Raw genomic sequence first — 27,671 nt, 5'->3', positions numbered from 1 at the left:
AAATGCTGTCTGTCTACATTTTTGAAATTTTGCTTGCTATTGAACTGCAGGTAGGATGAATTATAACAGATATGTGAAAAAGTTGGAGTCAGATCAGGGCTTAAGGATGGTGAACCATAATGAAGAAAGCTTTGCAGGCAGACATGTAGCAGCAGAGGATGGCTCGTGCAAAATACATCCAGAAAAAAAAAAAAAAGGAGGAATATGTGGAGAATTGAGCTCTACGTAAGCTCTGATGAATCAGCAAGTGTAAAGCTCTTCTCCATTCTTGTTTGCACTTCAGTATTTATCAGACACAGAATAGTTCAGACTAGAACTAGTGATGGCACTACTCCATCAGCTCTTTCCATGTTACAGAAACAATACTAAGAGAGATCAGTGCCCCTTAAGCAACAGACTTCATCAGATAGATAAACTGTGAAATTTCAGTATACCAAAAAGCAGAGAAAACAACAGGGAGAATCCACAAAGCAGTGGGATGACAGCAAGGACAAAGTTGGTTCCCGGTCCACAAAAGTATCAATCAAAACGTCCTTTCTCCTAAAATCCCACCATCTCTTCCCTCCACACAATGATGGTTTGTTTATCTTTTTTTTACAAGGAATTAGACACATGACTAGATGTTCCATGTAGAGTTCCATATAGAAATCTGGTGACAAGATTTCTATATGAAATATAGAATATATGACTATATATGACTATAGAAGAGTAAGGAACTTGACAGGATGTGTACATATGGAGATCAACATTTGGATGTGGTATCTTCTTTATAAAGCAGTCACATGGCGAAACAGGGCAAGGTACAAGGAAAAGGGAAATAAAGCAGAAATTCTGATGCTACTTGGCTTCACTTCCTAACTTAAAGGAACTTTCATACAGGATCTGGCTTTTTCCACCTTTTCTTTCCACTCACATTCTTTCCAGACACTTTTATTGCCCTCTCAGAGCACTTTTCGTAAAGGATATTTTATCTTCTTTCTCGCTTTTCACTTTCTCTACTTTGTTAAGAAGATCAATTTACAAATGCTAAGTCTTCTACACACTGACACTCAAAGCACACATCAGTACTTACGTTTTCAGGACAAATTATTTTTGAGAAGACATGTCACACTTTAACTACCTGTGTGAGGTTTACATAGCAAGGTTTTGGTAGCAGGAGCAGGCCCTGGGCTGGAGCTGTAACCTGTGGATAAGAGCTTGTGGTGGGGCAGGAGGGCCCTGTGGGATAGGGAGTTGTGTTAGAGCAGTGCTTGAATAACTGCAGCTTGTGGGAAACCCACATCGAACGAGCTGGAGAAGGATGGCAAGCAATAGAAAGGACCCCAGATGGAGCAGGGGCAGAGGAGGAGCACCAGAGGCAAAACATTATGCACAACCCCTGCTCCCCTGTGCTGTTCAGGGGAGCAGTAGAAGAAAGCAGATAGGGAAAAGACGTTTTTAGTTTGCCTTTAGTTTTCACTGCAATCTATTGTTACTAATTGGTAATAAACTAAATATCTTTCCTAGACTGAGTGTGTTTTGCCTGTGAAAGTAGTGGATGAACAAAATTCTTGCCTTCATCTCACCTTATCTTACTTTTCTCCCTTTTACAGAGTGTGGCGCTAAACAAAATCCAGAAAAGCAGTCTATTTTGTGCATAAAACTTAGAGGAATCCAAAGTGGAAAATAAATTAACAAGAACAAATAGGTTAAAACTAGCGGGATATGGGAACGCTGAAAGGCAGAGACAAGCCTCCTTTGTTCATTTACCATTGTTTCACCTGCCAGGAACAGGAGGTATTCTGAAATTGTTAACTAAATCAGAGCGAAACAAGATAATTCAGTTAAAAACTGTGTCACTACTTATATGACAGATGCTAAAATGAAATAAAGCAAAATGAAATTTCTTCTGTGAAAAACAGCTTGAATTTAAACCCAGACCAATTGAATTAACCAATTAATTATCTGAAATGTTCTATGGCAACAGTTCGTTAAAGCATTCTTACCTTTCTTCTGTAGCAAAGAAATGACTGCTGTTAAATGTTACACTGCCAAAGAATACAAACTCTCTTTTGCTTTTATTGTTTCAGCTGTACTGCTGTGTTTCAAATTCAATAGAAATACAGGACATTTATCAGAAAATGTCTCTCTACTGTTTTACTTTTCAACTCAATTTCAATGTAGGTAATAAAATATACCATTAAAAATGTTCTGCGCGTAAGTCCTCAGGCAAGCACAATTACATTTGTGAATATGACTTGGAAAGCAGACAGTTAACTGGAAAGGAGATAATCCTTCCACTCTCCCCACTGTCTTTTTTTAAGGTTTGAACAATTTTATGATTTAATTTTCAACAAATATAATGAGAGCTTTTGTCTTTGAAACATTGTCTGGAGAAAAACAAGGATATGGAACTTTTCAGATCAATTTTCTTATCTTGATGGAAAATATCTCATTTCAAAAATAAATATATAAGAACGTGTCAATATGCTGGGGAACACAGACAAAAGAGCAAACAGGTTTACTCACTTCATTGTTAGCATTGACTGTTATAATTATCTACAAGCAATAGAAAGACTGCACCGATTTTTCAAAAGATACTGCAATGTACGTGTATACTAGCACATTTTAAGACCATTTGAGAAAACAGGAACTGAAGGGGCCATTTAATTGAATTAGCCAAAAATAATCTACTGCTCTCAATCTGAATTTGTAACTGCACTACATGACAAATTACTAAATCATGAGAGATTCAACATAATTGGGATTATAAGATCCCATGACTAAAAGGGTATAGTAATTAAGTTTATTTTCATACAACACTAAAAGGTAGTTTACTATGTCCAGCCCTGTCTGTGGATAAACAGATTATTCTAGATTCCAGAAGCTTATTATGCATGTAGCAAATCCAGAACTGAAGAGCTCAATGTCACATTATTTTCTAAGAGGCACAAAGCTAATGTTTTTCTATTTCCTTTTTTTTCAATCGCAAATGAAAGAGAAATAGCAGAATACAATGAATCAGAATGCCTGCCTGAGATGGCCTTGAAGGAACATCTAGTTCTCAGATGAATGAACTTCTCGTATCTGGTATAACTTACTTGTTTACAGCCAAGGTAATTCAAACAGCTGAGCACCCAAACTAAACTGCACCCTACACTGTTTTCAAATGCTAGATTTAAAAACATGCATGCAAAAAAAAGTCAGAATTTTTGCCTAAATCCATAGCATTTTTTCAAGCTAACATAAAAATCAACTGTCCCATATTTTCAGGAAGAAAATTTGACTTTCTTCTACGTTTGACTGACTAACCTGATCTTGAGAACATTTTTAACTCTCCACTTTCTATTACATACGCAACGTATTACAAATTCATAGGTACAAAAAAAATCCATAGGAAACGATGCCACATATCAAGACGTAGGTTCAAACTGCATTTGGTTATCGTTCTTAGAAGCCCAGGCCTTATCTTGCATTAGTGTCTGCAGGCAAATCTCTTTACCATCACATTTTACTTTTTCTCATCTGTTCAACTTAATCAGTAGTGAGCCATGAGGTCAATGGGAATAAAAAAGTGACATTCTTAAAAAATGTAAATTGTCACTTTTTTTTTAATGATAAACAAACAAAGCAAGAGTAGCTAAGAGGTTTCTCTTAGGAGACATTTAGCAAGCCGTGTGTGATCTTGTGCTGAATCTGACACAATGTATGACTTCAAGTCAATCACTGACATTTTCTGCATCTGCTACTACTCATAAATAATATTAATAAGCATTATAAATAAGTTTCTCACATCAGAAACAAAGAAGTGCAGGCTCACAAACAGGATAGGATTACTTTTATTTGAAAGGACAGATAATGAGAGCAGAATAGCAAATCAGAATCTTCTTCTAAATCTCAGAAACCTCTGCTTTCTGAGATAACTTGAATAATAAAAAGATTTCTCCTAGTTTATTGCAGTAACACACATGGAGTTGCCACCTGAACAGCAACAGGCATGCTGAACAGTGAATCTTTAAATTTTATTGGGGAAAAAAAAAAAAAAAAGAGTGTGCTAATGTTTTACAGCCTATTTATCTCAAAAAACAGTTTATCTACTCGGTGGGGAATGTTTTCTTTTAAATTTATTTTATTTGCCTTTTCTACCACAGATTCAACAGTTAGTAGCTTCTACCAATTCAAAACAATTATTTACATGAGAGACTGCTTTTTGTTTGAAGTCCCCAGAAATATCACATGCAAAACAAAACATAACAATTTTAAGAAATACTCAATTTGAAGCTTCCTATTTGTGCTCAGAACTTATTTTTGCCAGTTTCCTTTTCTTTGTTGAAACCACTCTCCCCATGACTTTAACAGCTCTGTAACAGTTACCTCCTTCTCTACTGAGCTGCAAATATCACTGCAGTGGCAGTTTCAGTGCTACCTGTGTACATTTGCTAAAGAGTTCTCATATCTGTTAAATAACTTTACCAAATAAGACTGCATGATACAACATGCATTTGCATAGGATACACCATAAAAATTCCATCAAATCAGAATATCGATTTGATGCCATCTGATTTTACTGAATTATTTTCAAATTATTGTACAGAGAATCACTGCTATAAGATCAGAGTAGTGATTATTGAAGCATGATGTTTTCTAAATTATGGCTCAAAAGAAAGCATTGAAATGTACCTGAAAAAGCATTACTGTAATATCTTGAGAGCGTTTGCATAATGTCTTTGGAATGCTGAGTCCATGGAGCTATCTTCCTATAGGTTTTTACCCTGTGGACAAGCTGAGAACCTCCATACTGCAGGGAAAGCGTATCTCCATGATCTTCATATAATTCTTCAAATAATCTGAAGGAGAAGAAAAACGTGGCATTTGTCAACCTGCTCTTAAGAAAGAAAGAACTGTAACATTCAAAATTGCATTTACAAGTAAAAGCACTCTGAAACATGTCTGATACCTTCATACATAGAATTGCTTCACTGCATAACAAGCAATACATTTTCTTCTCCTTTCAGTTTACAAAACAAGTATTTCATTAAAACATGTTATCAATAACTTGTTAACACTGAAATTTAAAAGTATGTCTTTATTCAGATAAATATGTGAAAATTATATTCATTTTTAGTAAGTGGATTAGATAAGTATACTAAGACTTTCAGCAATTTGGAACACATCAGAATGCATTCACTCCACAGAATATGCACTACCGTAGATTCAGAGAGAAGATTAACACATTGCATTAGCCCATAGGGAGTAAACAAACAGTATATCATCATAAACTAAGGCATTTTAAATATGCTAAATGGGACAGAATGTGCCAATATCTCAAGGCTATGTCTTCTATTAAGTTCACTAGGAATTAAGTTAATGTAACTTTCCAAAAACTACCTAATTATAATGGCTCAAAGGTATAAAAAGAAGGAACATGACTGTGAGAAACGTGAAGGGCAGTCACATACAATTTGCTGGAGCTGAAAAATGTGCGGTAAGAGGGTAGAGTCAGCCATTAAGATTAACAAGGAGAACTAGTCAAAAACAGTACTGTTCTCAAGAACCAAGACTCTAAATTGAGAGCTGTCCAAGCAACAAAAAAACCATCAAGAAGCAGCTCTAGCACAACCAAAACAAGACGATCATCTCAGAAAACAAGGTCAGAAAATGAAGTTATCCCAAGGAGCTGGCACCCAGTCTAAGAAAACAAATTCTCAGAAGTGGACCCTAAGGCCCTGCCTGAGCAAGACATATAGCAAGAAGAAGTTGAAAATGCAGTCGAAAGGAAAAAACACCACCCTTCTCCTTGTCTTGTAGAAACTTATTTCATGTCAATATGCAGACACAATAACTCAGGCATATGCACCTGACCTACCATAATACCTAAGAAGGAAGAATCCGTTCAGGAGTGGAGGAGAGAGCAGAGGAAATAAACAACAAACCAACAAAAAACACACCCATAGGAAAGTTCCCAATAAAAGAGTAGCACTGCACAAGCAACCCAAGAACCATCCGACTGAAGTCTTCCTCAAAAGATTAAAGATGAAGAATACTTATGTAAGCAGCAAAACCATTTCCAAAAAAACAGAACACCTGTCCAGCAAATCTTCTGCCTAAGGTCAAGTACAAATACATCTGCCTAACAAAAAAAAACAAAAAATAAATTCACGAACATATGCATGGTATATCATGAGCTGTGAACAGTTGCTTGAGAGCATAAACACTGCCTGTTTCTTCAGTTCAGGTATGTTAGTTTCTTTTAAAAGAATGAGAAAGACAGAAAACCCTGTCAACTAAAAGCTAAAAATCCCCATATGTTCAAGGCAACAATTGGCAGGAGAAAGGAAAATACCTCTCAGAAATTTCCCAGTCAGCCATGGGACACTGAAGAACTGAGTTGCAATGACCTTGCAATAAAGGTTCAGAGGAAGCTGACAACTTGAAATTCATTGAGGATGTTGATCCACTTGATTTGGAAATAATTTGTAGAATTAAATTAACCTTCCATAGCCTCAAACTATTAAGCCTGCAAATAGACAAAGACTAGTCTTCCGTGGAGAAAGGTAGTTAAGTATATACAATCAAATAAGCAGCAAATGTACAAATGGTCTGGGAAACCTCTTAGATGGGACAACTACTACATTAGAGGGATTGTAAAGAAATGCTTGCAGAAATGGTCCTGCTCAATTAAATCATAAGGAAGAAAAATCCTATTAGATATAATCAGACTTCAAGATGTATGTTTTTTCTCATCCTTTGGGAAAACTAACCCAAATAAATGCTAACCTCAGAAATAAAGCTCAACAGAGATTCTGGATTGTAGCCAGTGAGACCATATGAAAAATCAATATTAGTATAGTGGACACTCAAAACTGCGATGAAAACAATAGTTAGCAGTTTTCCAGACACATTATCTTGATTCAGGATGACAGTGTGCTGAATACTAGCCTCTCTGGTCAGTTAGAAGAGTGTAAATGAAGAGGAAGAGTATCCAGCAATCAGATACTTGATATGGGAAAAAGAATGCAGTACATCAAAGTGAAAGACTGAAAAATGGAGATGCATCACAGCTGATGCTTCTCTTCAAAATCTATTGGATTATGAACACAATTTTGTAGTATTTCTGAATATGGTAATTCAGAAAAAAAGTCTTCACAGATGAGAAGTTTCAGAGAGGTATACACGTCATGCTATGAAATGTGTAATAGCTAATAGCCACATTTCAGAGAGATTATAAAAAACACGATATCCAGGAAAACAAGAGGAAGCACCTATTAAAATCTTAACTATAGATGGAAATTTGGGTGGCTGGAAAGTGGAGAGGGACCAAGAGGGACAGAAGTTAGACAACAAACATGAGACTATTGGAATAGGAAGCAACAGACAAAATTTTGGATCCCAAAATAGGGGTGAAAAGGTGAAAGGTAGTAAAACCTAAGGAATGCCTGAGCTGATGAAGTAAGTACTTGTTGTGAGGACAACATAGTGTGGGTATAAGAGACTTGCCCATTTCCCGATCCCCACTGGTTAGAGCCCAACAGATCCAATTGCCAAGTCCCTAGAGGGTTGCAAAGCAAGTGGTAATTGCAGCAGAAGTTGCTTCCCAGAGGTAAAGATGCAGCACCCAGCAGCTGAGACACACAGGATAAGAAGCATTGTGAGCACACCATGGAAGCCAGCTGGCCAGTGAAAACATCCCAGCCATCAGACAGAGGCCAACAGCCGCCAGTTGCAAAGTGAGCCACCACACTGTGGCACCAACCAATTGCTGGAAGCTAACTGAGGAGAAAGGACAGAAGCTGAAGGTACATCTTGAGTAAGGTGAGAGGAAGAGACTGAGAGAAATGCATGACCGAGGACTTGATCATTTTTTGAAACATGAGTTACTTCTCCACATTCCAAACCTAACAAAACACTAGGCAATGACAGCAGTGAAGCCACAAGTTTCATTGTCATGACTGTGGATGTATCAGGAGGGTGAACCACGATAGGACAAGGGAGAATGGTTTTAAACTGAGACAGAAGAGGTTCAGGTTAGATATTAGGAGGAAGTTTTTCATACAGAGGGTGGTGATGCACTGGAACAGGTTGCCCAAGGAGGCTGTGTATGCTCCATCCCTGGAGGCATTCAAGGCCAGGCTGGATGTGGCTCTGGACAGACTAGTCTGGTGATTGGTGACCCTGCACACAGCTCACTCCTCTCACTCCCAGAGCACTGCAGTTTAAATTGATTCATTTTTTTAAATAGTTTGAGGGTGCTCGAATAAGTGTAATTACAACCCAGCTGGAGAGAACAGCTTTGCTGAAAACTCCTCTCTTCAATAAATCAAAAAGCACAAAATTTATCAAAGGAAATGTAGGAAGTATCCAGGTGAGATGCACTTCCATAAAAATATCAATTTGGCATTCTGCAGAACAGCACATACCTATTTCAGTTTTTATTCTCAATTTACACTTTGCATCAACCAAATGAAATAAGTGTTATTTTTATGTTGCATTTATTTAAGAGGGAAACTTTTCAGTCTGTGTTTAGTTATATAGAGTGAAGTCAAGCAGCTATTTTGTAAGAAGCCTAACTAACATTTCCAGAATTGGAAATTTTCAGTGTGACTGCATTTTCTCAAAACAGTTGGAGTATGAATTTTTAGACTTAACTAAATAACTACAAAATCATTTCAATGGAAAAAGAAATGCACTTTTCCTTTATACAGGCAGCACTTTACCCAAGTAAAGTCTCTTTACATAAGATCAAACAAACAAATAAAAAAAACCCCACCACGACACAATTAATGTATCTTACCGAACAGCATCTGTATCAAACTGTAAATTGGGCTTATCGATCAGTCCCAGCGAATAGAGTTGGTATGCCAAAGCACATTTTCCTACCATGAACTGGGCTGTGTTAGTACGATCTAAACAGTCCACACAATTGGTTCGGAGAACTCCAGTCTGGTAAAGCAATGCAAATAAGAGATTTGTTTGTTTTTTTTTTAAATTAAGAATTTACCATATTCATTATTACTACCTTTTCTTACTGTCCAACTACTTGTCAAATCTCTCATATTGGATTTTATGTCAGTGCACAGAACTTCAATCAAAGACTTTTTATGTCTAGCAATCTATATTACTGCTATAAGGTCTACTTTCAAAACACTCTTTCTTCAACCATTACTGGAACTTACCTCAGAAGTAAAGTGTTACATCAGTGAAGATCTTATTTTCAACTATGCTCTAACTACTGCATGTAACAAAGCACGCTGTCAGGTTGCTGTGGTTCTACTACGATGGTGCTCATATTTTGAGCTTTCCATATCCCGTACTTGCACCTCCACTCTTCAGTTTCATAATGCATACAAATTTATAACATTAACAGATGCTAGACACTCCCACACAGTAGCATGAGTGATTCTTCTGCTCAAATATATTTATGGCTACATCTGTGCTAGTTATCTAAACTTTTACTGTCTTAATGAAGAAGCACATTTTGAGTGTGACTCACAAATTGTCCATCCCAAGACAAGATGAACCATGATGGAAGTGCTTACATAGAACACTTACAGTGACTACCTCAAAGCTCATAGACAGAAGAAATCATATCCTTAACACAGGTAAACCTGCAAGGCTAACACTGAGAAATCTAAATAGCATTTGTATTCGTCTTTGTGAAAACACATCCGAGTGTTCAATTAATAAAGGAATGGTTACATCCTTTCCAACTTAAGAGAACTTCAAAATCATGAATAGCAAGTCAAAAGTCATTAATGTTTCTCAAAAATATGCCCAGTGTTCAGAGTACATAACCATAACACTAAGGTATAAATCTGTTACTTTAGAATTTATCACACTGCACTTTTCTTACTGCAAAGAAAAAAAGTATTTCTAGTTGTATTTTCTTTCAGTGGTAGAAATAGCAACGATGTACAGAATATTCAGCAGTGGTAAAACTGTAATTGCTAATTTTTAGGTGCATGAATGTAACCACACTTAGGAATGTTTATTCCTCATCCCTCCTGTCTAATATTATACTACATAGATTGTTAAAAAGTTGCTGTTTTATCTTTTGCTCTATGGCTACTACTATAGACTATGTAAGTAGTGGAAAGTAGTTTAAAATCCAAACACTTCTCAGACTACATTCAGCAAAAAATACAATTCCAGTAGCATAAAGTTTTCTGGAACTATCCAAGAACTTCAAGCCCTATTTCCTATTTAGGTTTCTCGCATGGACTGCAGTAATGCTGTTTATTCTATTATAAATGTTACTTTAAGAGAGTAAGCTGTGAATCAATCATTAAGTATCTATGTGAATTGTTTCACTGACACTTTGGGAATGAAGATTTAAATCCCTACATCTTTGAATTAATAAAGTCTACTATCTTACTACCTGCAAGCGACCAGTGGAAATAACACAGCCTCCCAGTTCATTCCACCTAAAAGAGAAACAAAAGAGAACAACTTTCAAATAACTTTTAAAAAGAACAGGCCATAACACATAAGAATCTGCTCAGTAAAAACAGTGGCAATTAAATCCTGCTGCAAGGCAAAATTGATATCACTGAGCAGCAGAATGCAGTGAAAGCTCTGTGCATTAACAAGATGTAGTTAAATTGCACTGTTAAAAACAAAACTTAGCCTTAAAGTAGAAAGTTTCTAAGCTATATAGAACATTCCCTCCCCAGAAGACAGAGGACGAGTCATACAAGCCTGCTTTGCTCCATGAGGTCCTCAGATTAAAAATAAAAAAACAAAAAAGCTACAGTGCCAATGACTGCAGTGGCTGGAAGGGAGAGGCAAAAGACACACTGTAGTACAATTCGTTGATTTAATTCTCCCCTTCACACTGATTCTAGGCATACAAGCTATTTATCACCCAGTTCTTGTTATTCTGTACAGACCATATCTGTACCCAACAGGCAAAGAACATGAATTTGAAATCAAAGACATTTTGAGATAGGGGAGCAGTTATGCTTAATGCAAGTACAAGTGAATAACTGAAAATTTTCATGTTAGGAGCATAGCACCAGCCTGACTGGAGAAATGGTCTGACAAGCTTATATATACTACTTTTAAGACTGATTAGACTACTTCTACAGGTCACAGCATTACATGGATGGATCGATCTCATTCATGCTATTTTGCAGTTGTTACATTTCCTGTACTGCATGGCACAGAAGCTCTAAAAGAGCCTCAGATTTTTACTTCAGATTGTTTCTAAATGAAGGTGGGCTAGAAAGGCAAAAATGCACTTAATGTATAATAAGAATGTCTGTTTGGGCAGTGATGAATTAGATCACTATGACAAAGATTTGGAAAAAAAACAACTTGGAAGCTACATTATTTCTGAATTTTCAAAGACTTAAGAGGATTCTGCTGACTGAATCATTATATCTCCACAGCAGTCAAAACAAATACTGTTCCTATAATTTAATAACAAAATAAAAAAGCACAACTTTTCAGTTTTGTATGTATGAATAGCATAAAAACCAATTGGAAAACACTGGGCTATCTTACATTTCAGTCCTAGGCATATTTTTCATACACCTTAAAAGAAGTCTCTTACCAAATTCCAAATGTTCTCTTTGTTAAAATCTACCCCCAACTTTAGGATTCCTTCGGTAATGATTAAAAAAAAAAAAAAAAAAAAAAAAAGCTTTATATAAATACAGACAACACAGATTACAAGTTACGAATAATGGTTTGATGTAGGAATTCATTATAGTGGGAGAACAGCAGTATAATAAAACAGACCATAAATTTTTAGATGTATTAGCATTTCATAGTACCTGCCTCTGACTGCAATTCTTTCAGCTATAACTCAGTAACAAAGTACTCATGTTAAATGAAGTCTCAAAATAAGAAATGAGCAATAACAGAAATTGCAAACAACTCTCCAAGAAATAGACATTACTCATCATGCATCTGTAAGATTACACATACTTTTCATCTGGCCGCAAGACATTGCAGTAGGAATCAGGTCGATTTACAAAAAATCCAGTTTTCTTCACTACACTTTCTGCAATCACATTCAATCTATCAAGGACATTGCAAAGTTTGCTGGGGAGAGAAAAAAGATTACACAGTAAAGATATATTAACAATCAAAAATTCTCACTGTTTGGAAGTCTTTTAATAACAAAAATAATTTAAGAGAAGACGTATCACAGTTTTATTTATCTCACAGCAACAATGCCTACTTTTTTCCTACAGCTTAAAGACTTAGAAAGCAGCCATTGAGCAATTTTGTTCAATCATTAATAAAACATTTCATGTAACACAAATGGAATAAAACATGTAAAACTCCTTGACTATAATATCACACTCCTTTTTTCCCTGCTGAAGTTTTTGTGATTCATAAAATAAGAATATGACAGAAATTGATAAATGATTCCATTAAATGTTATGCCTCCACTTTATTTGAAAAGTATTGTATTCAGTAACATTTGTTTCAGTGTGTGGTCTTCACACTTTTCTTCATTGCTCATTCACATCAGGGCATCCATCCATTGCAGGAGGCTTGAAATGCAAATATTTTAACAAGAACTTCAAAAACAAAGTTATGTGTAAACAGTTAAGCATTATTTCTTTTTTTTAAGCAATTGTTTACACTGAGCTTGAAGGATTAATTTGAAATGTTTCTACAGGATCTGCTTTCCAGTAAACGTACTTTGGAACTACACGTTAAAGCAGAATCATTCTCAGTATTCATTAAATTTCCAGTAAACTTCTTTAGGTGGATATATGTGTTACATCTCATTTGCATAAAAAATTTATCTTCAAAGCTTTCAGGCTCTTTTCTGCATGGGTACTTGGGTGGATGCCCATATAAATAAACACCAAGCTTAAATCTAGAGGAGAGATCTTTTAATTATCTAGTATCATTCCCCATATCAGTTAGACAATAAGCTTCCTTGGCATTGCTTCATACAGAACCCAAGAACTTGTGTCTAGCATACCTTCTGAAAGGAAACCTAGTCTTATTTTGAGATTTGCTAATTAATCATAAAACAAATTGAACATAGACCTATCTGTGCACAATGCCATTTTAGAATGAAAAACAGAGTGTGAAATCTAGTCAAATTTAAGGTCTCATCCAACCTGAAGAATTCTACAGTTCTATGACACAAATAATGACATTTTCTACCTTTTTGTGTACTTGGCCATATCCCAAGGAATATATATAATTGCATGCTCTGGGGGCAAAAATTGGTTCAGATACGTCACAGCAGCAACAAGTTCTTCGCTGAGAATCCTTTCATGCTTTCTTTTTTCACGTTCCTTTGGCAAAAAGAAAAAGAAGAGAATGTCAGTACTATCATCAACAACCACCTGTACAGATCCATATAGAGAGGTGTCTGCGTGTGTGAGTGTGTGTGCATGTATTACAGACTGATATTCTCTTACATGGACTCTTTAACCTAGACTCCAGTATTTGTTCAGTATGAGTTTAGTATGAGGCAGAAACAAGACAAACAAAAATAATTTATTATGTCAAACAATACATAAAGGCAAAAAAAAAATAAAATCAGAAAACGAGCTTTTGAATTTGAACAGCAACATCAGAATAATATTAGATTTACATTAGTAATATTTTATTAAGCAAAACATTTAACCTGTTTTAATTAAGAATCACAGCGGTACTACATATCACCAACAACAAGGTTGAAGTAGAAAGCTAAAAAGTGCCTGGAGCTTCCAAATTAATCAGTAGATTTCATAAGCTCTTCCCAACCTAGAATATCTTAAAAGAGGAAAAACACCTTTTTAAAAACAAACAAACAAACAAACAAACAAACAAAAAAAAAAAAAACCAAAACACCCCAACTATTAAACATTTTGCTTGTTAAAGAAACCAATAAATAGAAAATAAACCAGTTCATCCAGCAGCTCTGCACACTCATTTTAAAACAGACTCACATTCCTTTTGTGAATCAGTACATTCTCAATCTATGCACAGCTCTGTCTGAACCATCTTATAGCAAGCTCTGTCACTTTTGAAAAAGTCTCTGAACTGAAAGCTGGGCACAAGAATATCCCGTTAGCTTCTGGAGTACAAGGGGGCTCAGGTGAATTCTCTTCCATTACTGGCAGAAGATGGGGAACAACAACTTTGCAAGATTATGAAAACATTTAGAACTTCATAGTCATTCCCTGAATATACCGTATGTTTTGGCACTCTATTTAATATGGCTTTTCTCTCAACTTAGTCCAAACTAAAACCTACAATGAACCTATAACAGATCAATTTAAACTCATATATAAGAGCAGCCATAAATAAATAAATATATAAAATGCAATTGTTCACAAATTTCTAGGAGAGAGAGGTAAAGTGTGAAATAGATTTACATTTCATCATCCTCTAAGAAATCAAAAGCTAAGCATTTCTGTCTCTAGTACTTTTAGTTTTTGTGTAGAAGCAAGAGCAATATGCACACAAGGTGACTTATTTATTTATTAACTGGAACATAAAATAATAAAAGTGTTTTAATTTTAGCATCCTAACACTGGGAAACCACAAAGAGGGAGAGAAACGGATGCATTTTTAGCCTGTGAATAAAAGCTTATAATGACTCATGTGTCAAGGTCACGTGAGCCTAGACTCACACTGTAACAATGGCCTTTGAAAGCTATGGCTGCAAGAAATAAAATTATTTTCTTGTCAACAACTGCTATCATAAGTTGATTCCACAGACTCTCAGACAATCTTAAAAGCCCTCTTAAACAGGAAAGCTTCTAGAAATAGAAAATAGGTTATCTAGTTGCCATTTATTACAATTTGGAGTTTTAAAAGCCTTTTTTTTAAAAAAAAAATTCCCTACTTTTATTACATTAGGAATAGACTGCACATGCACAAAGAAGGTTCTCTTTTCTACTGAATACAATTCTACAATGTGACAAATGAAAAGGTAAATAGCATTTTTAAAAAGCCTAAAAAGAAGTAAGAAAGAAGTTCAAATGAATTTCAATATATTAAAACAGAATGTGGAAAAACAGTTCATTAAAGGAGAAAAAAATGTAGTAAGACAGAACTAACTTTACTGTAAATTTATCAGAAGAAAACATCCAAAAAATTACGGAAACTACAGAGTAGGAAACAAACCACACAGTTTGCATTTGGGCAATGCTTTCAGAGTTTGAATTTTGGGTGGTCCTACGTGGAGCCAGGAGTTGGACTCCATGAGCCCTGTGAGTCCATTCAAACTTGGGATATTCAATGATTCTATGAATTAATGTAGCAATAGAGTAGCTTCCCCATATGCTCACTCTGGCACTATCTGTTAACCTGCACAAGATGCCTCAACTTTCTCTCCTGATCATACATCCATAACTGTATCTGATGAAGCAAAAAAAGGAAGGATATGTCTTTACCATAATATTTCAAAGAACTCAGACATTTTTCAAGAAGTCTGCAAACGTTACTTTGCATGGAACCACAGTTTAATAAGAAGTTAAAGGAAAATTTAGTGGTGAAGTTATTTTGACTTACTCCATTTAAGGGGAAATAGTAAGAGTCTGAGAACAACAGTGAAAAGTTGTAAGAAAACTATAAAAATGGGAGACAATGAAGAACCGTAGTCAAAGCAGTTACAAAGTTACGTGCTCTCTTGCATAGCATGAAATTTATGAAGAAAATATGCCACTTACAAGCTAACATTAGTTCAGAGCACAAGCAAAAGTACACAGAGATTCTACAGAAAACATGTAAAAAATATTCAAAATACTGTACCTTTACAAGATTCAAAATAATTATGGGAGAGCCAAATCTTTGAAGCATTTGGTCAAAGTGAAGAGCAGCAACATGTGCAAAAGGATCTGCTTGGTCCACTGCAACAGATACATATATTCAGGATGATTTTCCCTTAAAAGTACTCTACAAAAAGTAATTACTAATTCTCTAAAGTGATATGATTACATACTCTCATTTATTTATGCAAAACCCTCCTTTTTCAAGAAAAGCAACATCTGAAAGATTTCATGAGCTAGTAACAAAGATCAGTTATTCTGGCCCCACTAAATTTAGTCCAAATGCTTTCCACTATTTCCAACAGGTACGATATTATATCCAGAACCCTTTAAGATAAATGCACACAGATGAATAAGCACAAAGAAAGCTGACATCTTCAACCATAAATTTTTTTGCATGGCATTTCCGACTTTTAAGTTTAAGACAACGATTTTTTTTTCCTACTTGATACCAGAAAATGCAGCTGTTCATATGGTTGAATGTTGATATGCCCCCACGTTTATCATAAAGAACACTGTTTTACCTTAAATCATAGCCTCCCAAAGAACAAATACATTGGCAGTCTACTCATTTTCACAAGTTCAGTTTTCACTTACTCTCTCAGGTGTTGTGCTAGCCATAATCTATCACAAAGAATAATTAATACATACGTGTTATGGGTGGCTTCGGCATCATAGTTGAAATATCTTGAGACCAGTACAGAGGGACAGAACCTCGAACCTGAACATAGGAAGAATAACTCCCCGCCGAAAATGACATGACTGAAGCATCATAAAGTATTTGTTCAGTTTCCACTTCATTAGCAACATCTCCCTACAACAAACAGAAATATGCATACTGTGGAAGACATGGCATTTCAGAACTGTGCATTATGGAGAACTGACCATCACAGACAGAGTACAATTAAACAGTAAGACACCAAATCATGGTACTAATAGCTTCAGTTACTGTGAAAGACACAACGACCCTCTCAACATTTCAGTTCACTAGTCAGTCGTTTTCAAGCTTTCCATATTATTAGCAGGCAAGGGAAAATTACCAGTATACCATACCAAACTGAAATCACAATTGATTTACCTCACAGTTGGCTCCTCGTTTCAGGAAACGTGTTCCAGCAAATTTGCTTGATCTTCTGGCTATCAGAGTGACGTATATAGGACGACCGTAAATTAACAGTTCTTGAAAGAGAAGTTAAGGGTTACATATCACACAAAACTTAGAGATAAAAAGTTAAATTATCAAGTGACTGTGTCACTTTGTGCTGCTTCCTTATCATAAAAGAGACCCAAAAAAGAGGGAAGAAGTCATCTTCTCATCAAATACGCATAGTGAAGATTATTGTCAAGAAATGCCTTTAGGCATAATGCTGGTAGTTGGGTCCACCCACATCTACCACTTCAAGTAAGACCAAAGATGAAAAAGTGGTATATAAAAACAGACATACCTGTCTGTCTGAACACCAAGCCAATGACCAAAGCTTGACAAGAATGAAAAAGTAAAACTAAATTTTGCAAAGACAACTCTAACCTTAGCTTCATAATTGTATTTACTTTCCCAAATATTTTCTTAACATGCTTCTGAATTAACATGGGATTGCTGATGATCAAAATCTACTGTCCCCATAATATACTAATCTTTACAGCTAAGACATTAGCAATGAGATATTAGTTTGAGCTTTTTCTCCTATTATTACCCACACAGATCCATTTAAAATAATTCCACAGTAATCACAAAGGTCTATCATCAGCATCAACAGAAACACTGCTGAAACATACCACCCACTGCCTCACTGTGCTCACATCCACTGTTTGGTCTCCATAAATACTGAACAAGTAGCAGTGAGTGTCAATGTGTGCCATTTTTTCCAAGAATTCAATTCCACCCTTTGCTCCAAACTTCCATTTCGGATGCCATTTTGTCAGACTGCTCCTCTGCTGTCATCTGTCCCACATCAACAACATGTAACAGAGTATTGTCAGGAAGGTTCAACCTTTACTGCCATAACGCCCCAACACTTACCTCTGGCGCTGTGGGCCAACATAATAGTTCATTGTATTTCACACAGTCAAAGTTTTTAAATTGATAACTGAGATTTGTTTCACGAGCAAAAGGATACTTGATTGTCCACAGAATCCATGAATGATATACAGCAGCCAATCACGATGAACAGAATTTTTTACTGCCTCCAGAAGCTTCCCGTTCCACACATACTTTTCATAAGGTTTACTGCAAATTCCAAAAACACCTAGGGATTTGTTACAACGAAGATGCATTAGCAATCAAGAAACAAACTCAATCACATTGGACTGTTGTAAAAACATAAGTTCATTGCATCTTTATTTTGATTTTTCTCTTGGCTGCGACTCATCATAATGTCTACTCATGTTCTTGAAGTTTGCCAAATACAGATAACTTCAAATACTTGCTGAACTTCTGCATTTATTGAGATTTATAATTTTTCTGCAGCTGCCAGCCCCTGTAGCCCCTATAACATCCTTTAACAGACTTTGCAGAATTTTCTGATAGGACTTCATAAGATTGAATTCTATGTGAGCTCTGGAAGACTGCACTTAACCATGGCCCCCTTTAAAAAAAAAAAGCATTTCTTTCCCTCTTCCATCATAAGTTAGTCTGGTTTTCTTAATATACACCAACAACAAGAAATGCAGCTATTGTTGAGTTATGTATTAAAATTCAATTTTTGATGTATTGGAACCTGAGTCCTTACCTGTTTCAAAAAATAGGATATTATATGTTTAAACAAGGAAAAAAATGGCGCATTACCACTATTTAATGACAGTGCTTTCAGACAACCTGTATGAATCGCAGGACAATAAAACCTAGAAACATCAACTGAATGAAATTCAATACTGAGAATTTAGGGAAACAGGTTTTTTGTGGGCTGTTTTTTTGTTTTTTTTGTTTTTCTTTTTTTGGAGGGGAATTGCAAAGCATAGAAGAGAATACAATTTTCATTTCTGATTAGTGATTTTATGAGTATTATATGCATATATCAGATCCAAAGTAAAGGCTGTAGTTTTCAAATGAAATTGATTTTTCTTAGGCTTCCAGATAGTACTTAAGACATCAAGTTGATACTACTGTCATACAATTCCTCTGTCATCAGTATTTTCCAAAATGAAACAAAAAAGGTTTATTAGTACTTAAAAAGTAATTGATTCCTATTATGTTTGCAATTCATTCCTACTGAGTCCTACAAGTCAGTTCAATAATCAATTGCTGGAAAATGTCAACATGTTCAATTCTCTACCTGAGTTGCAATATAAATTACCAAAATAGCTATTAACCACCTCTAGAAATTGCATTGTTCAAATATCTAATTGGTGCTTTATATAATCTTTTATTAATTCACAATTTATGAGAGTACTGATCAGTATAGAAGAGGTTTCTAGAAAGTAAAAAGTGGAATATATTCTAAATGAAATCATTATCAACAATATTTGCTTAACTAAACATATTTGCTTACCGCTTCCACCCTGTGTTGAAAGTCCTTCATCTTCAAATATATCAAAACTTTCCTGTCGGGTCTGAGTTGTTTCAGTTTTTAATATCTCAAGTGGCATTCTCAAGACAGTAAGATTATACTGAAGAGAGTGAGATAGATCATAGCTGTAACTGATAGACAGTTAACATCTATTAATAACTGCAGAAGAACAGCTGTGCTTTTTTTTTAATCCTAACTCCCCATCCACACTTTTATTTAACACAGAACTGTATTCTCCATTAAAAAACCCCCATATTTAAACAAAACACACAGATGCTGATTCTACACTGCCAAATGGTAGAGATGGTTTCCAAAAGAAACTTTATTAACACAGAAATTACTCATGCTACAATAGTTTAAACTGTATATTCTTGTTGTGTTTGAAAACTGGACATGCCTTTTGAAAGAAAGCATATCTGAAAACTTTCTTCGCTCTGTCCCATAAAGCAGTCCAGAAGATCAAAATTATCTATTCCATTAGAAATATCCAAATATGTTACAAACAACCTAGGATTTAATACATTTAAGTACCAACCTCTAACTAGTGCTACAAAAAATAAATAAGTAAATAAAATAAAAATTGGTCCATAAAAACTTTCTGTCCTCAAATTTATGACTATGCTATAAATACATCCTAAGAGTGGAGGCTGATAAGCAAAAGTTGTGGTTTGGGGTTTGTTTTGTTGTTGGTTTTTTGTTTGTTTGTTTGTTTTTTTAATTAGTTCCATAACAGTTACAAATTCTGCATCTCATGTCTTTTACACTGACAACCTTATACTTTTTACTAAATTTTGTACGTCATTAGGGTTCTTTTCCCCATGAAGGAAAATGCAAGGAGATTTCCATTTTAGCCTAAGGCAGCATCAGTGATTACTGGTTCTCTAGTAAGTTCTAGATATTCATTAATCATACTTAACAAATTAGTAAATAGATTTATGGCTGCTACTAATAACATCTAATTCAAACATTCACTACATTTTCATGAACAATTTAAATTAAACTGGTAAATGTGTTTATCAGACAGTTTTACATGAAACCTCTTCTTGTTCCTCTAGGCAGAACCACAAAAACACATGTGCTGATAATCTCCAAGTTGATTTTAAAATGGGGTTGTTTAATTCTAGGGCTTACAGAGAAGAAAACAACAGTTTTCATGCAGTGAGAAAAAAAAAAAAAGCCTTCCCATGCAAAACCATGAAACAGACATGAAACTTGGGTAAGTTTCTTCTTCTTCTTAGATGAGACATCTGTTTCTCTATCTTTGTTTTGCAACCAAAGCAAAGCTCTATTTCTGGGAAACATGATCAAGAAAGAAAAACTGACAAGACAAGCAAATGAGCCAAAATACACTATTTTCAAAGTGAGCATTATCTATTTAATTTTTACGGTAAACAGAATTGGGCAAAAAGAAATCACATTGTTGTCTGAGCTGCAGAACTGTATCTATTTCAGTTCAATGCACTTATACTTACAACCGCAAGAAAACAGTGAACCCACAATTCCAACGATACTCAGCTCAACATTTCTCTCTATTTTACAGATTCTTCTCCAAGTTCACAGATCTCCACATGGAGATCATGCACAGACTGACCAGGTTGCATATCAAACAGAAGAGATTACTGCTGAGCACACATTGCAGCTTTTCTGTTGGTGAAATACTAAATTTTACTATTGACCCTCTACCCTGTCACTAATACTTCTACAGCTTCAGTAGAGGCTCTACTCCTGTTTACGCCATTGAAGTAGAAAGTACAAAAGTTCAAAAGACAGAAAATGGACAGTGTGATCAAATCTGTCTTACTTCCCTAGGATAACAACCTAAAAATGTTGATTATCAAAATCAAGTGGAGCAATATTATTGGTAAGTAACCAATGCTTACCTAAAATAGAAGTTGCTAGAAAGGTCCACATTTTGAAAAATTCTCAGGTACCTAGAAAATAATGCAAGTTATAGGGAAAAGTATTACTAATTAGATAGACTAAGAATCATTCAGGACCCCAGCAACAGAAATATCAATTCTTGTTGTAAATTCTCTAGCTATCTTATTGCAATTGTTTTGATAGCCAGGTAATCTCGCTAGAACGTCAACAATGGGATTAAATCAGTAGTCTTTTTTAAACAGTATCTATGTATGTGTATACTGCTCTTCAGGCAGTTTCAGATACAGCTGTAGTTCTATTTTCTACAAATGTGGGTCAAAATTTATAGCGTTCACAAAAGTAAATTTCAAACAGCACTATATAACAGTTACTGATTTTCAAAGCTATTCTCAAATGAATAAGTAGCTGCTTCACCCATCATACACTTACAAGTTCTCAGAAGAAACCATAATACAACCTATGAAAGATCACAGGTACTGAAACTGATTATATAATATATTCTGTTAGATTTTAAGCGGGGAGACTGAGATCATATTAGCCATATCTTAACAAGGAAACCTTTTTAATAGTTAATAACACCTTCATTTATTACCTGCCATCAGTTCATCATAGTCTATCACAACTCCTAGGTTATTCACAGTTGGTAGAGATGAAAAAGCAGTTTACTGATACTATTTGATATTATTTCATAAAAGTCAAGTTATCCCACCCTGATATAATCAGTTTCAGGCCCAGATCACAGACAGGAAAACAAAGCTAAACTTATCTATGGGTAAACTTGTCACCCTGTATGACACCTATGTTCACGAGACTCTGACACCACAGAAAGATTAAATTAAATAGCCTACTCAGTACTTCTTGAAAGGCAAAGAAGATCTCTTCGAGTGAGATAAACATGAATAAGTGACTAAAAACAGGACAGTATACTCAAACAATATGAAACAGTACTAGCTAGCATCACACTGCCTTTGTAGATCAAAATGCTCTGAGACTCCAGGCTAGAGGCCACAGAAATTGTAGACCTTGCTCACTCCATTGTTCTGCACTGATTTATCAACTAAAATAAAATGATTTGAATGACAGAACAGAAAGAAATCCACAACCAAAATATCTAGTTGCAGCTCCTCACTGCTTGGAAAAATATTCAAAAGGTACCTGTCAAATATTGCCATTACTTACCTAGCTTCATCAGGATGAGTGACTCTTACAGAATCATTTGGAATGTATATCATGTTCGTATCTTCTATTTTGTATATTGCATGACCTCCAATATCTGCCATTTTTCTTCTTTTTGTTATCAACACAATATAGTACCCTTCTAAAAACCTGACAAAACCTGTTGAAAAAGCATTAAAATGCCATTATTTGGATGTTTGCATTGGTTTGACTGTAGTTAGAAAAACCAGAGCTGCTGAAGAGTTCCATTTTTTTCCCTCAAATTTAGAAGAATGTATACGCAAATAATGAAAAAAAACATTGATAGACTCTTACAATCCACTCCTACGCATTAGAAAATACAGTACATAGACTTCTAGCTATATTCTGATGCTTTTTGTCTTGTTTTCACTTTTTTCCCCCTTCATTGTGCATATTTTCAATATTAGCAGGATAAGACAGATTATTCTGAACGAGTTTCTAACTGCTTAAGGCACTTGCATTTGCTTTTTATAGGACTCACATTGTTAAAAATGAAGCATAGCCCAAAATCTACATTTTCCAGAGCAAGGAGGAAATCCAGTCTCCAATTTTCTTTCTAGGTTTATGCATCCTCTAGAAGGGAGGAGCAGAAAACAAGAAGAGGATTTGAGGGTATGACAACTTCATTCCCTCTCTCTCTCTCCTTAGCAGCAGGGAATTAAATCCCTTGTCTTCCAGAATCTCCCAAGAATGATCCTTTCAGAGCATTAAGGGCAATCCTTTCTTGCTATCTGCTTTTTCAGAAAACATGCTTCACTCTGCTGAGGTCTAGAAAATGCCGGCTCTGATTTTACTGATTAGAGTTTTAAAAAAAAAAAAACAAAACAAAAAAAGTGCTTCTGAACCCTCCAGATTCAAACTTTCACACCACAGAGGATTGTCATACTTCTTTATTGAGTTTCTTTTTGAAATGGCTCTTACATATCATCTGGAAAATGTGTAACAAAACATTAAATACAATAAAAATGTATAAATTTAATTTAGAAAGAAATACATAAACATCTCTGAACCAAAATTTATTTCTAGTATAAATATAATACAGGCAGTGATCCAATGGTACTAAGTTTAATTAACTAATAAACGGTATCAATTAGCTCTTGGAAGGTAGCACTTTGAGGTGTTGCCTTAAAGAAAGAGCCTGAAACTCAGTAACTGCTGCAATGCTAACAAATATATCAGTGTGGAAAAAATAATCCTTGCTTGCATTTATATTTAATTTCCTTTGCATTATAACTTTAAGAAGGACAAGCAAGCATAACATGTTCCTCCCTGTCAGTATTAGAGGCTGCAGTATGACAAAATGAACAGCAAATCTTTTCTTCTGCCTTACTCTCTCTCTCCTCAGAAAAATGGTCTCACCTCTGTAAGATAAGGAGACCCTACTGACAATAAGCAACAAAGTCTTCCATTGGAAGCAGCTAGACTTTCAGTTGCTAAATAGAAGTCAAAGCTCCTCCTGTATCCTCTAGGTAGTGAAATCATCTGTGTGAATAGTCCTTACTCTTTGAATCTTGCCAAATTTTATCCTAAAGTCCAATTGGGAACCCAGGCACTCTGGAGTTCTAGAATTCAGGGGTCCATTGTTCATGCTCTATGTGTAAATCTTTGGTTAAAAAAAGTTAAAACAAGGGAAGGCAGAAAGACCTATAGTGTGACACAGTAAGCCTCACCTCCGTAAGAATGTAACAAACAAACAAAGCACTTACCTACTATACCAAAAGCAGATACAGCTCGGGATAACCCAGATGAACCCTTCTGCCCAATCTTTGTTCTGTTCCCCAAGTCTAAGCGGCCAAGAAGTTCCCTCACCTCTTGTTGTGTATACACATGCTTTAAAAGAAAGTTCCTCAAGTTACTGCTTTGGCAGCTAAATGTTATTTCATTCAGTCAGAAAGAGGTAGAATTTATTTAACATAGCTTAAACCATATCTCCTGTTTCACTTCCACAAGCAAGTACAACAAGATGTTATGCACAAAACCTGTCATTCACAGCGACAGTAATATTCACAGTCATGTAGGAATTCACACACCTCTAAGTCTGAAGTGTTTAGATTTTAAACCATAACCTTCTTGGAAAAGAATCCAAGTCTTAAGATTCTTGTTGCTGCTGTTTATTTTCCATCTGATGTGATAAATCAAAAACGCAGAAAAATGTGGCTTAATAAAAATTAAAAGTATTTAGCACTTAAAATAGCACAACCAAACATAACAAAATCATGAGGAGAATATACATCATCAACTGAAGACCCCGAGAAATTCTGATTAAAGTGAATGTGCTTTTTGGAGATCTTACTGCTACACCCCATGCTATATATGTTCATTATTACACTAATATTGTATGCATCTGACATATGAGCCTGAGAGAGCTGGGACTGATTGGTCAGCGCTCTGAGAGCGCTCAGAGGAGATCCTTTTAATGTGTATCAAAATACCTAATAGAAGACAGTAAAGAAGACTCAGCCAGACTCTGTGGTATCCAGCAAAGGGACAATTGCCAAAAGACACAAATTGAAATAGAGGTAAATTCCATTTGAACATATGAAAAAGCTTCTTCTATTGTGAGGATGGTCAAACACTGGAACGCTACCCGGAGATGCTGTGAATTCTTCATCCTCATCCAGAAATGATTAGGCTTTGCCCTGAGCAATCTGATCTAGTTGTTACTGCTCTGAGCACTGGGGTTGGAATAGACAATCTTCACAGAACTCTCCTAACATCAACTTCCTATGATTGTGATTCTGTGCCAGACACTTGTTAAACAGATTAAATACACACCATTTAACTACACATGCCATCTAATATACAGTAATACTTGGAGTAACTGGAAAAAAAAAATAAATAGAGAAGCACTTACCTTATCATCAATTATAACTAAATCCTTTGGTTCAGTGCGATCTATTTTCAAAACACGGTACTTGGTTTCTGCATGATTACTTCCAACGAGAAAATACCGCTAGATTAAAAAACAAAAGAAAAAAAGTCAGAATATTACATAATATAAAGCCACCAAACCCCATTTTAACATAATACATCAAAGATGCAATTTATACAGCTTCTAGGTTTGATCCATATCATTGGATCATCAAAAAAGCAATATTTAATCCGGGCTATTAATGCTCTAGATGTCAATACTTTGGGTAAGTACATTTGTACACAACCAAACTTTGCAGCTTAAAAGACCTCATTCACTCCAGTGTCCAGGGAAGAACAAAAATTAAAAACTGAGGGAAAGTGAAAACTTGCTTAGAGAAGAAAAGATACACCTTACGCAAGGCACTGTCCAACTAACTTTTGCATCAGCATTAACTGTCTTCCTGTTTCCTATGTGGAATTCAGCAGAAGTTCATAGACAAATGTGTGAAGTCTTAAATTAGTTTGCCTTTTCCAGCAAGCTGCAGAAACGTGTAGCTCAATGGAAGTTTAACCAGTGTCTCTTGGTGACATTGTTAAACAAAGAAATACAGGAATAAGCCAGCTAGGATGAATCAGCGTCCTTCTCCACTGAGACAGGAGTTCAAACACTCTTACAAATTGAAAGGTAAAAGAACTTAAATTAAGAGGTAATCTGATGAGAAAATGCTGAAAAAAAAATGGGTGGAGGAAAGATAACAGCATTCAGACAAAGGGAAAATTGGAAAAGAAAGAAAAATTAGAAGAAAAATAGAGGGGGGGAGATGGCACAAATAATAGAAGTCCTATGTTTCATAGACATTCTTCTGTCGAAAAATTTCAAATGAAGAAACTTTCAATAAACGGTTTGGTTCTGACTGCAAATAAGAACACATACCAAAAACTGTGCGGTGGTCTTTGCAGAAATAAGGACCCTGTTTATGATTAGGATCATCAGACCTTATTGAAAGAAAAGGCCTACTTTGAAATCAACTGCAATTTCCCAGATAAATAATCTCCAGTTATACATCTCTTCATTCCAGTAGGCAATGAAGACACTGAAAGAGGCAGTTTTGATATGTGATACAGAATAATGAACTGGGCACCAGCAGACTCAAAACCAGATTGCACACTAAAAGAAAATCACTCAAATAACACAAAAACAATGCTATCATTTTCCCAAAGTTGTTATTCAATTAAAAACTAAGCCACTTCCATAGGTTCCTTGCATATGCATAATACAAAAGCTCTGACCAATGGTGATATAACTATTTGCACGTGATTCAAGACACAACACATCAGACATGTTGTCGAGTTGAAATACGCAACACCAAGTTTCCTGTGATTCAAATGCACACAGATACTAACTGACACGCACATGCTTTTGTGCAGTACGAACTACAGGAGAGCAACTTCATACAGAGAATTAAATTGCAAAGAAAGAGACAAAAACTTGTAAGAAAGAGGCCTAATGTGTGGTTTGTTTGTTTGTTTGTTTACTGGAAAAATGCATTATTTACTTTCACTTTGTCATACTGCTAATGAAGAATATTAATGCAGAAATCTCCTTCGAAACTTCTAATGTATGTTACATATCTGTTGTCCTGCACTTAACAGGCCTTCTGAAGTTCCTTTTGAAGAAAGAAAAAATTCAAATACTTTAATAGTGCAGCAGTTACCTGCCTTTTTTTTAATTATTATTTCCAATGATAAAATTCTTACTAATGTTCTTCCACAACACAAGCTCTTGTCTTGATCAACAGTGCTGATTCAAAATACCACTGTAAAATAAACATTTCTCATTTAAAATATCAAGGAAAGACTGCAGATGAATATATAGTATGTCTTATTCAATGGAAACAAACTACAAGCGACTGCCTAGACTTAAAAGAAGTAAAACTAAGTGTAGATTACAGAACTGATTTGCTATAGGCTCCTCTCATTTCACTAATCCATTTAATCAGTACGATGCTACCACACAGCAAGATGTAACTCATAAATAATGCCCAGCCTAGGAGGAAAGCATGGCAAGTCCATGTGAATCTATGCAGCCAGTTCTAAACTTCAATAGTCACATGGATTCAAAGGTGTGGGAGAAAAAAAAATCAATAACAACATTCACACAACAAACAATTTCATAATTTACACGAATTATTTATTAAGAAAAAAACACTTTAAGAACTCTCCGACAAAGAAAGGCTGAGGGAGCTGGAGTTTTTCAGGTGGAAGAAGAGAAAGCTCTGGGGAGACCTCATTGCAGTCTTCCAGTACAAAAAGGGAGATTAAAAACAGGAGGAAGACATTTTACGCTGTCTGATAGTGATAGGACAAGAGGGAATGACGTTAAGAGAGGGGATATTTAGATTAGAGATACAAGGAAATTCTTTACTTAGAAGGTTGTTAAGGTGCTGGACCATGTTGCCTAGAGAAGCTGTGGGGGTCCCACCCCGGATGTGTTCAAGGCCAGGTTGGATGGGGCTCCGGGAAG

The 27,671-nt window shown here is 35.5% G+C and overlaps 1 protein-coding gene across 1 annotated transcript in view; it reads right to left on the bottom strand.

Annotated features, from left to right (window-relative positions):
- FIG4 (FIG4 phosphoinositide 5-phosphatase) overlaps positions 1-27,671 on the bottom strand; it is a 60,965-nt gene that overhangs the window by 24,849 nt on the left and 8,445 nt on the right. Inside the window, exons 2-15 of the mRNA XM_042825998.1 lie at positions 25,149-25,247; positions 24,001-24,124; positions 22,277-22,433; positions 21,097-21,147; positions 19,199-19,347; positions 17,828-17,956; positions 16,789-16,889; positions 16,362-16,524; positions 15,694-15,791; positions 13,111-13,244; positions 11,908-12,024; positions 10,355-10,400; positions 8,771-8,919; positions 4,660-4,826 (exon numbers count right to left, since the gene is read on the bottom strand). Coding sequence (XP_042681932.1) covers positions 4,660-4,826; positions 8,771-8,919; positions 10,355-10,400; positions 11,908-12,024; positions 13,111-13,244; positions 15,694-15,791; positions 16,362-16,524; positions 16,789-16,889; positions 17,828-17,956; positions 19,199-19,347; positions 21,097-21,147; positions 22,277-22,433; positions 24,001-24,124; positions 25,149-25,247 — 1,684 coding nt within the window. The remainder of the gene's footprint in view (positions 1-4,659; positions 4,827-8,770; positions 8,920-10,354; positions 10,401-11,907; positions 12,025-13,110; positions 13,245-15,693; positions 15,792-16,361; positions 16,525-16,788; positions 16,890-17,827; positions 17,957-19,198; positions 19,348-21,096; positions 21,148-22,276; positions 22,434-24,000; positions 24,125-25,148; positions 25,248-27,671) is intronic.

The sequence above is a fragment of the Centrocercus urophasianus genome, unplaced genomic scaffold, assembly GCF_019232065.1.
Source record: "Centrocercus urophasianus isolate 14NV4802_14NV808 unplaced genomic scaffold, USGS_Curo_1.0 seq_10, whole genome shotgun sequence".
Lineage (NCBI taxonomy): Eukaryota > Metazoa > Chordata > Aves > Galliformes > Phasianidae > Centrocercus > Centrocercus urophasianus.
The sequence above is the reverse complement of the archived record's forward strand: the minus strand, read 5'-3'. Positions and strand labels throughout refer to the sequence as shown.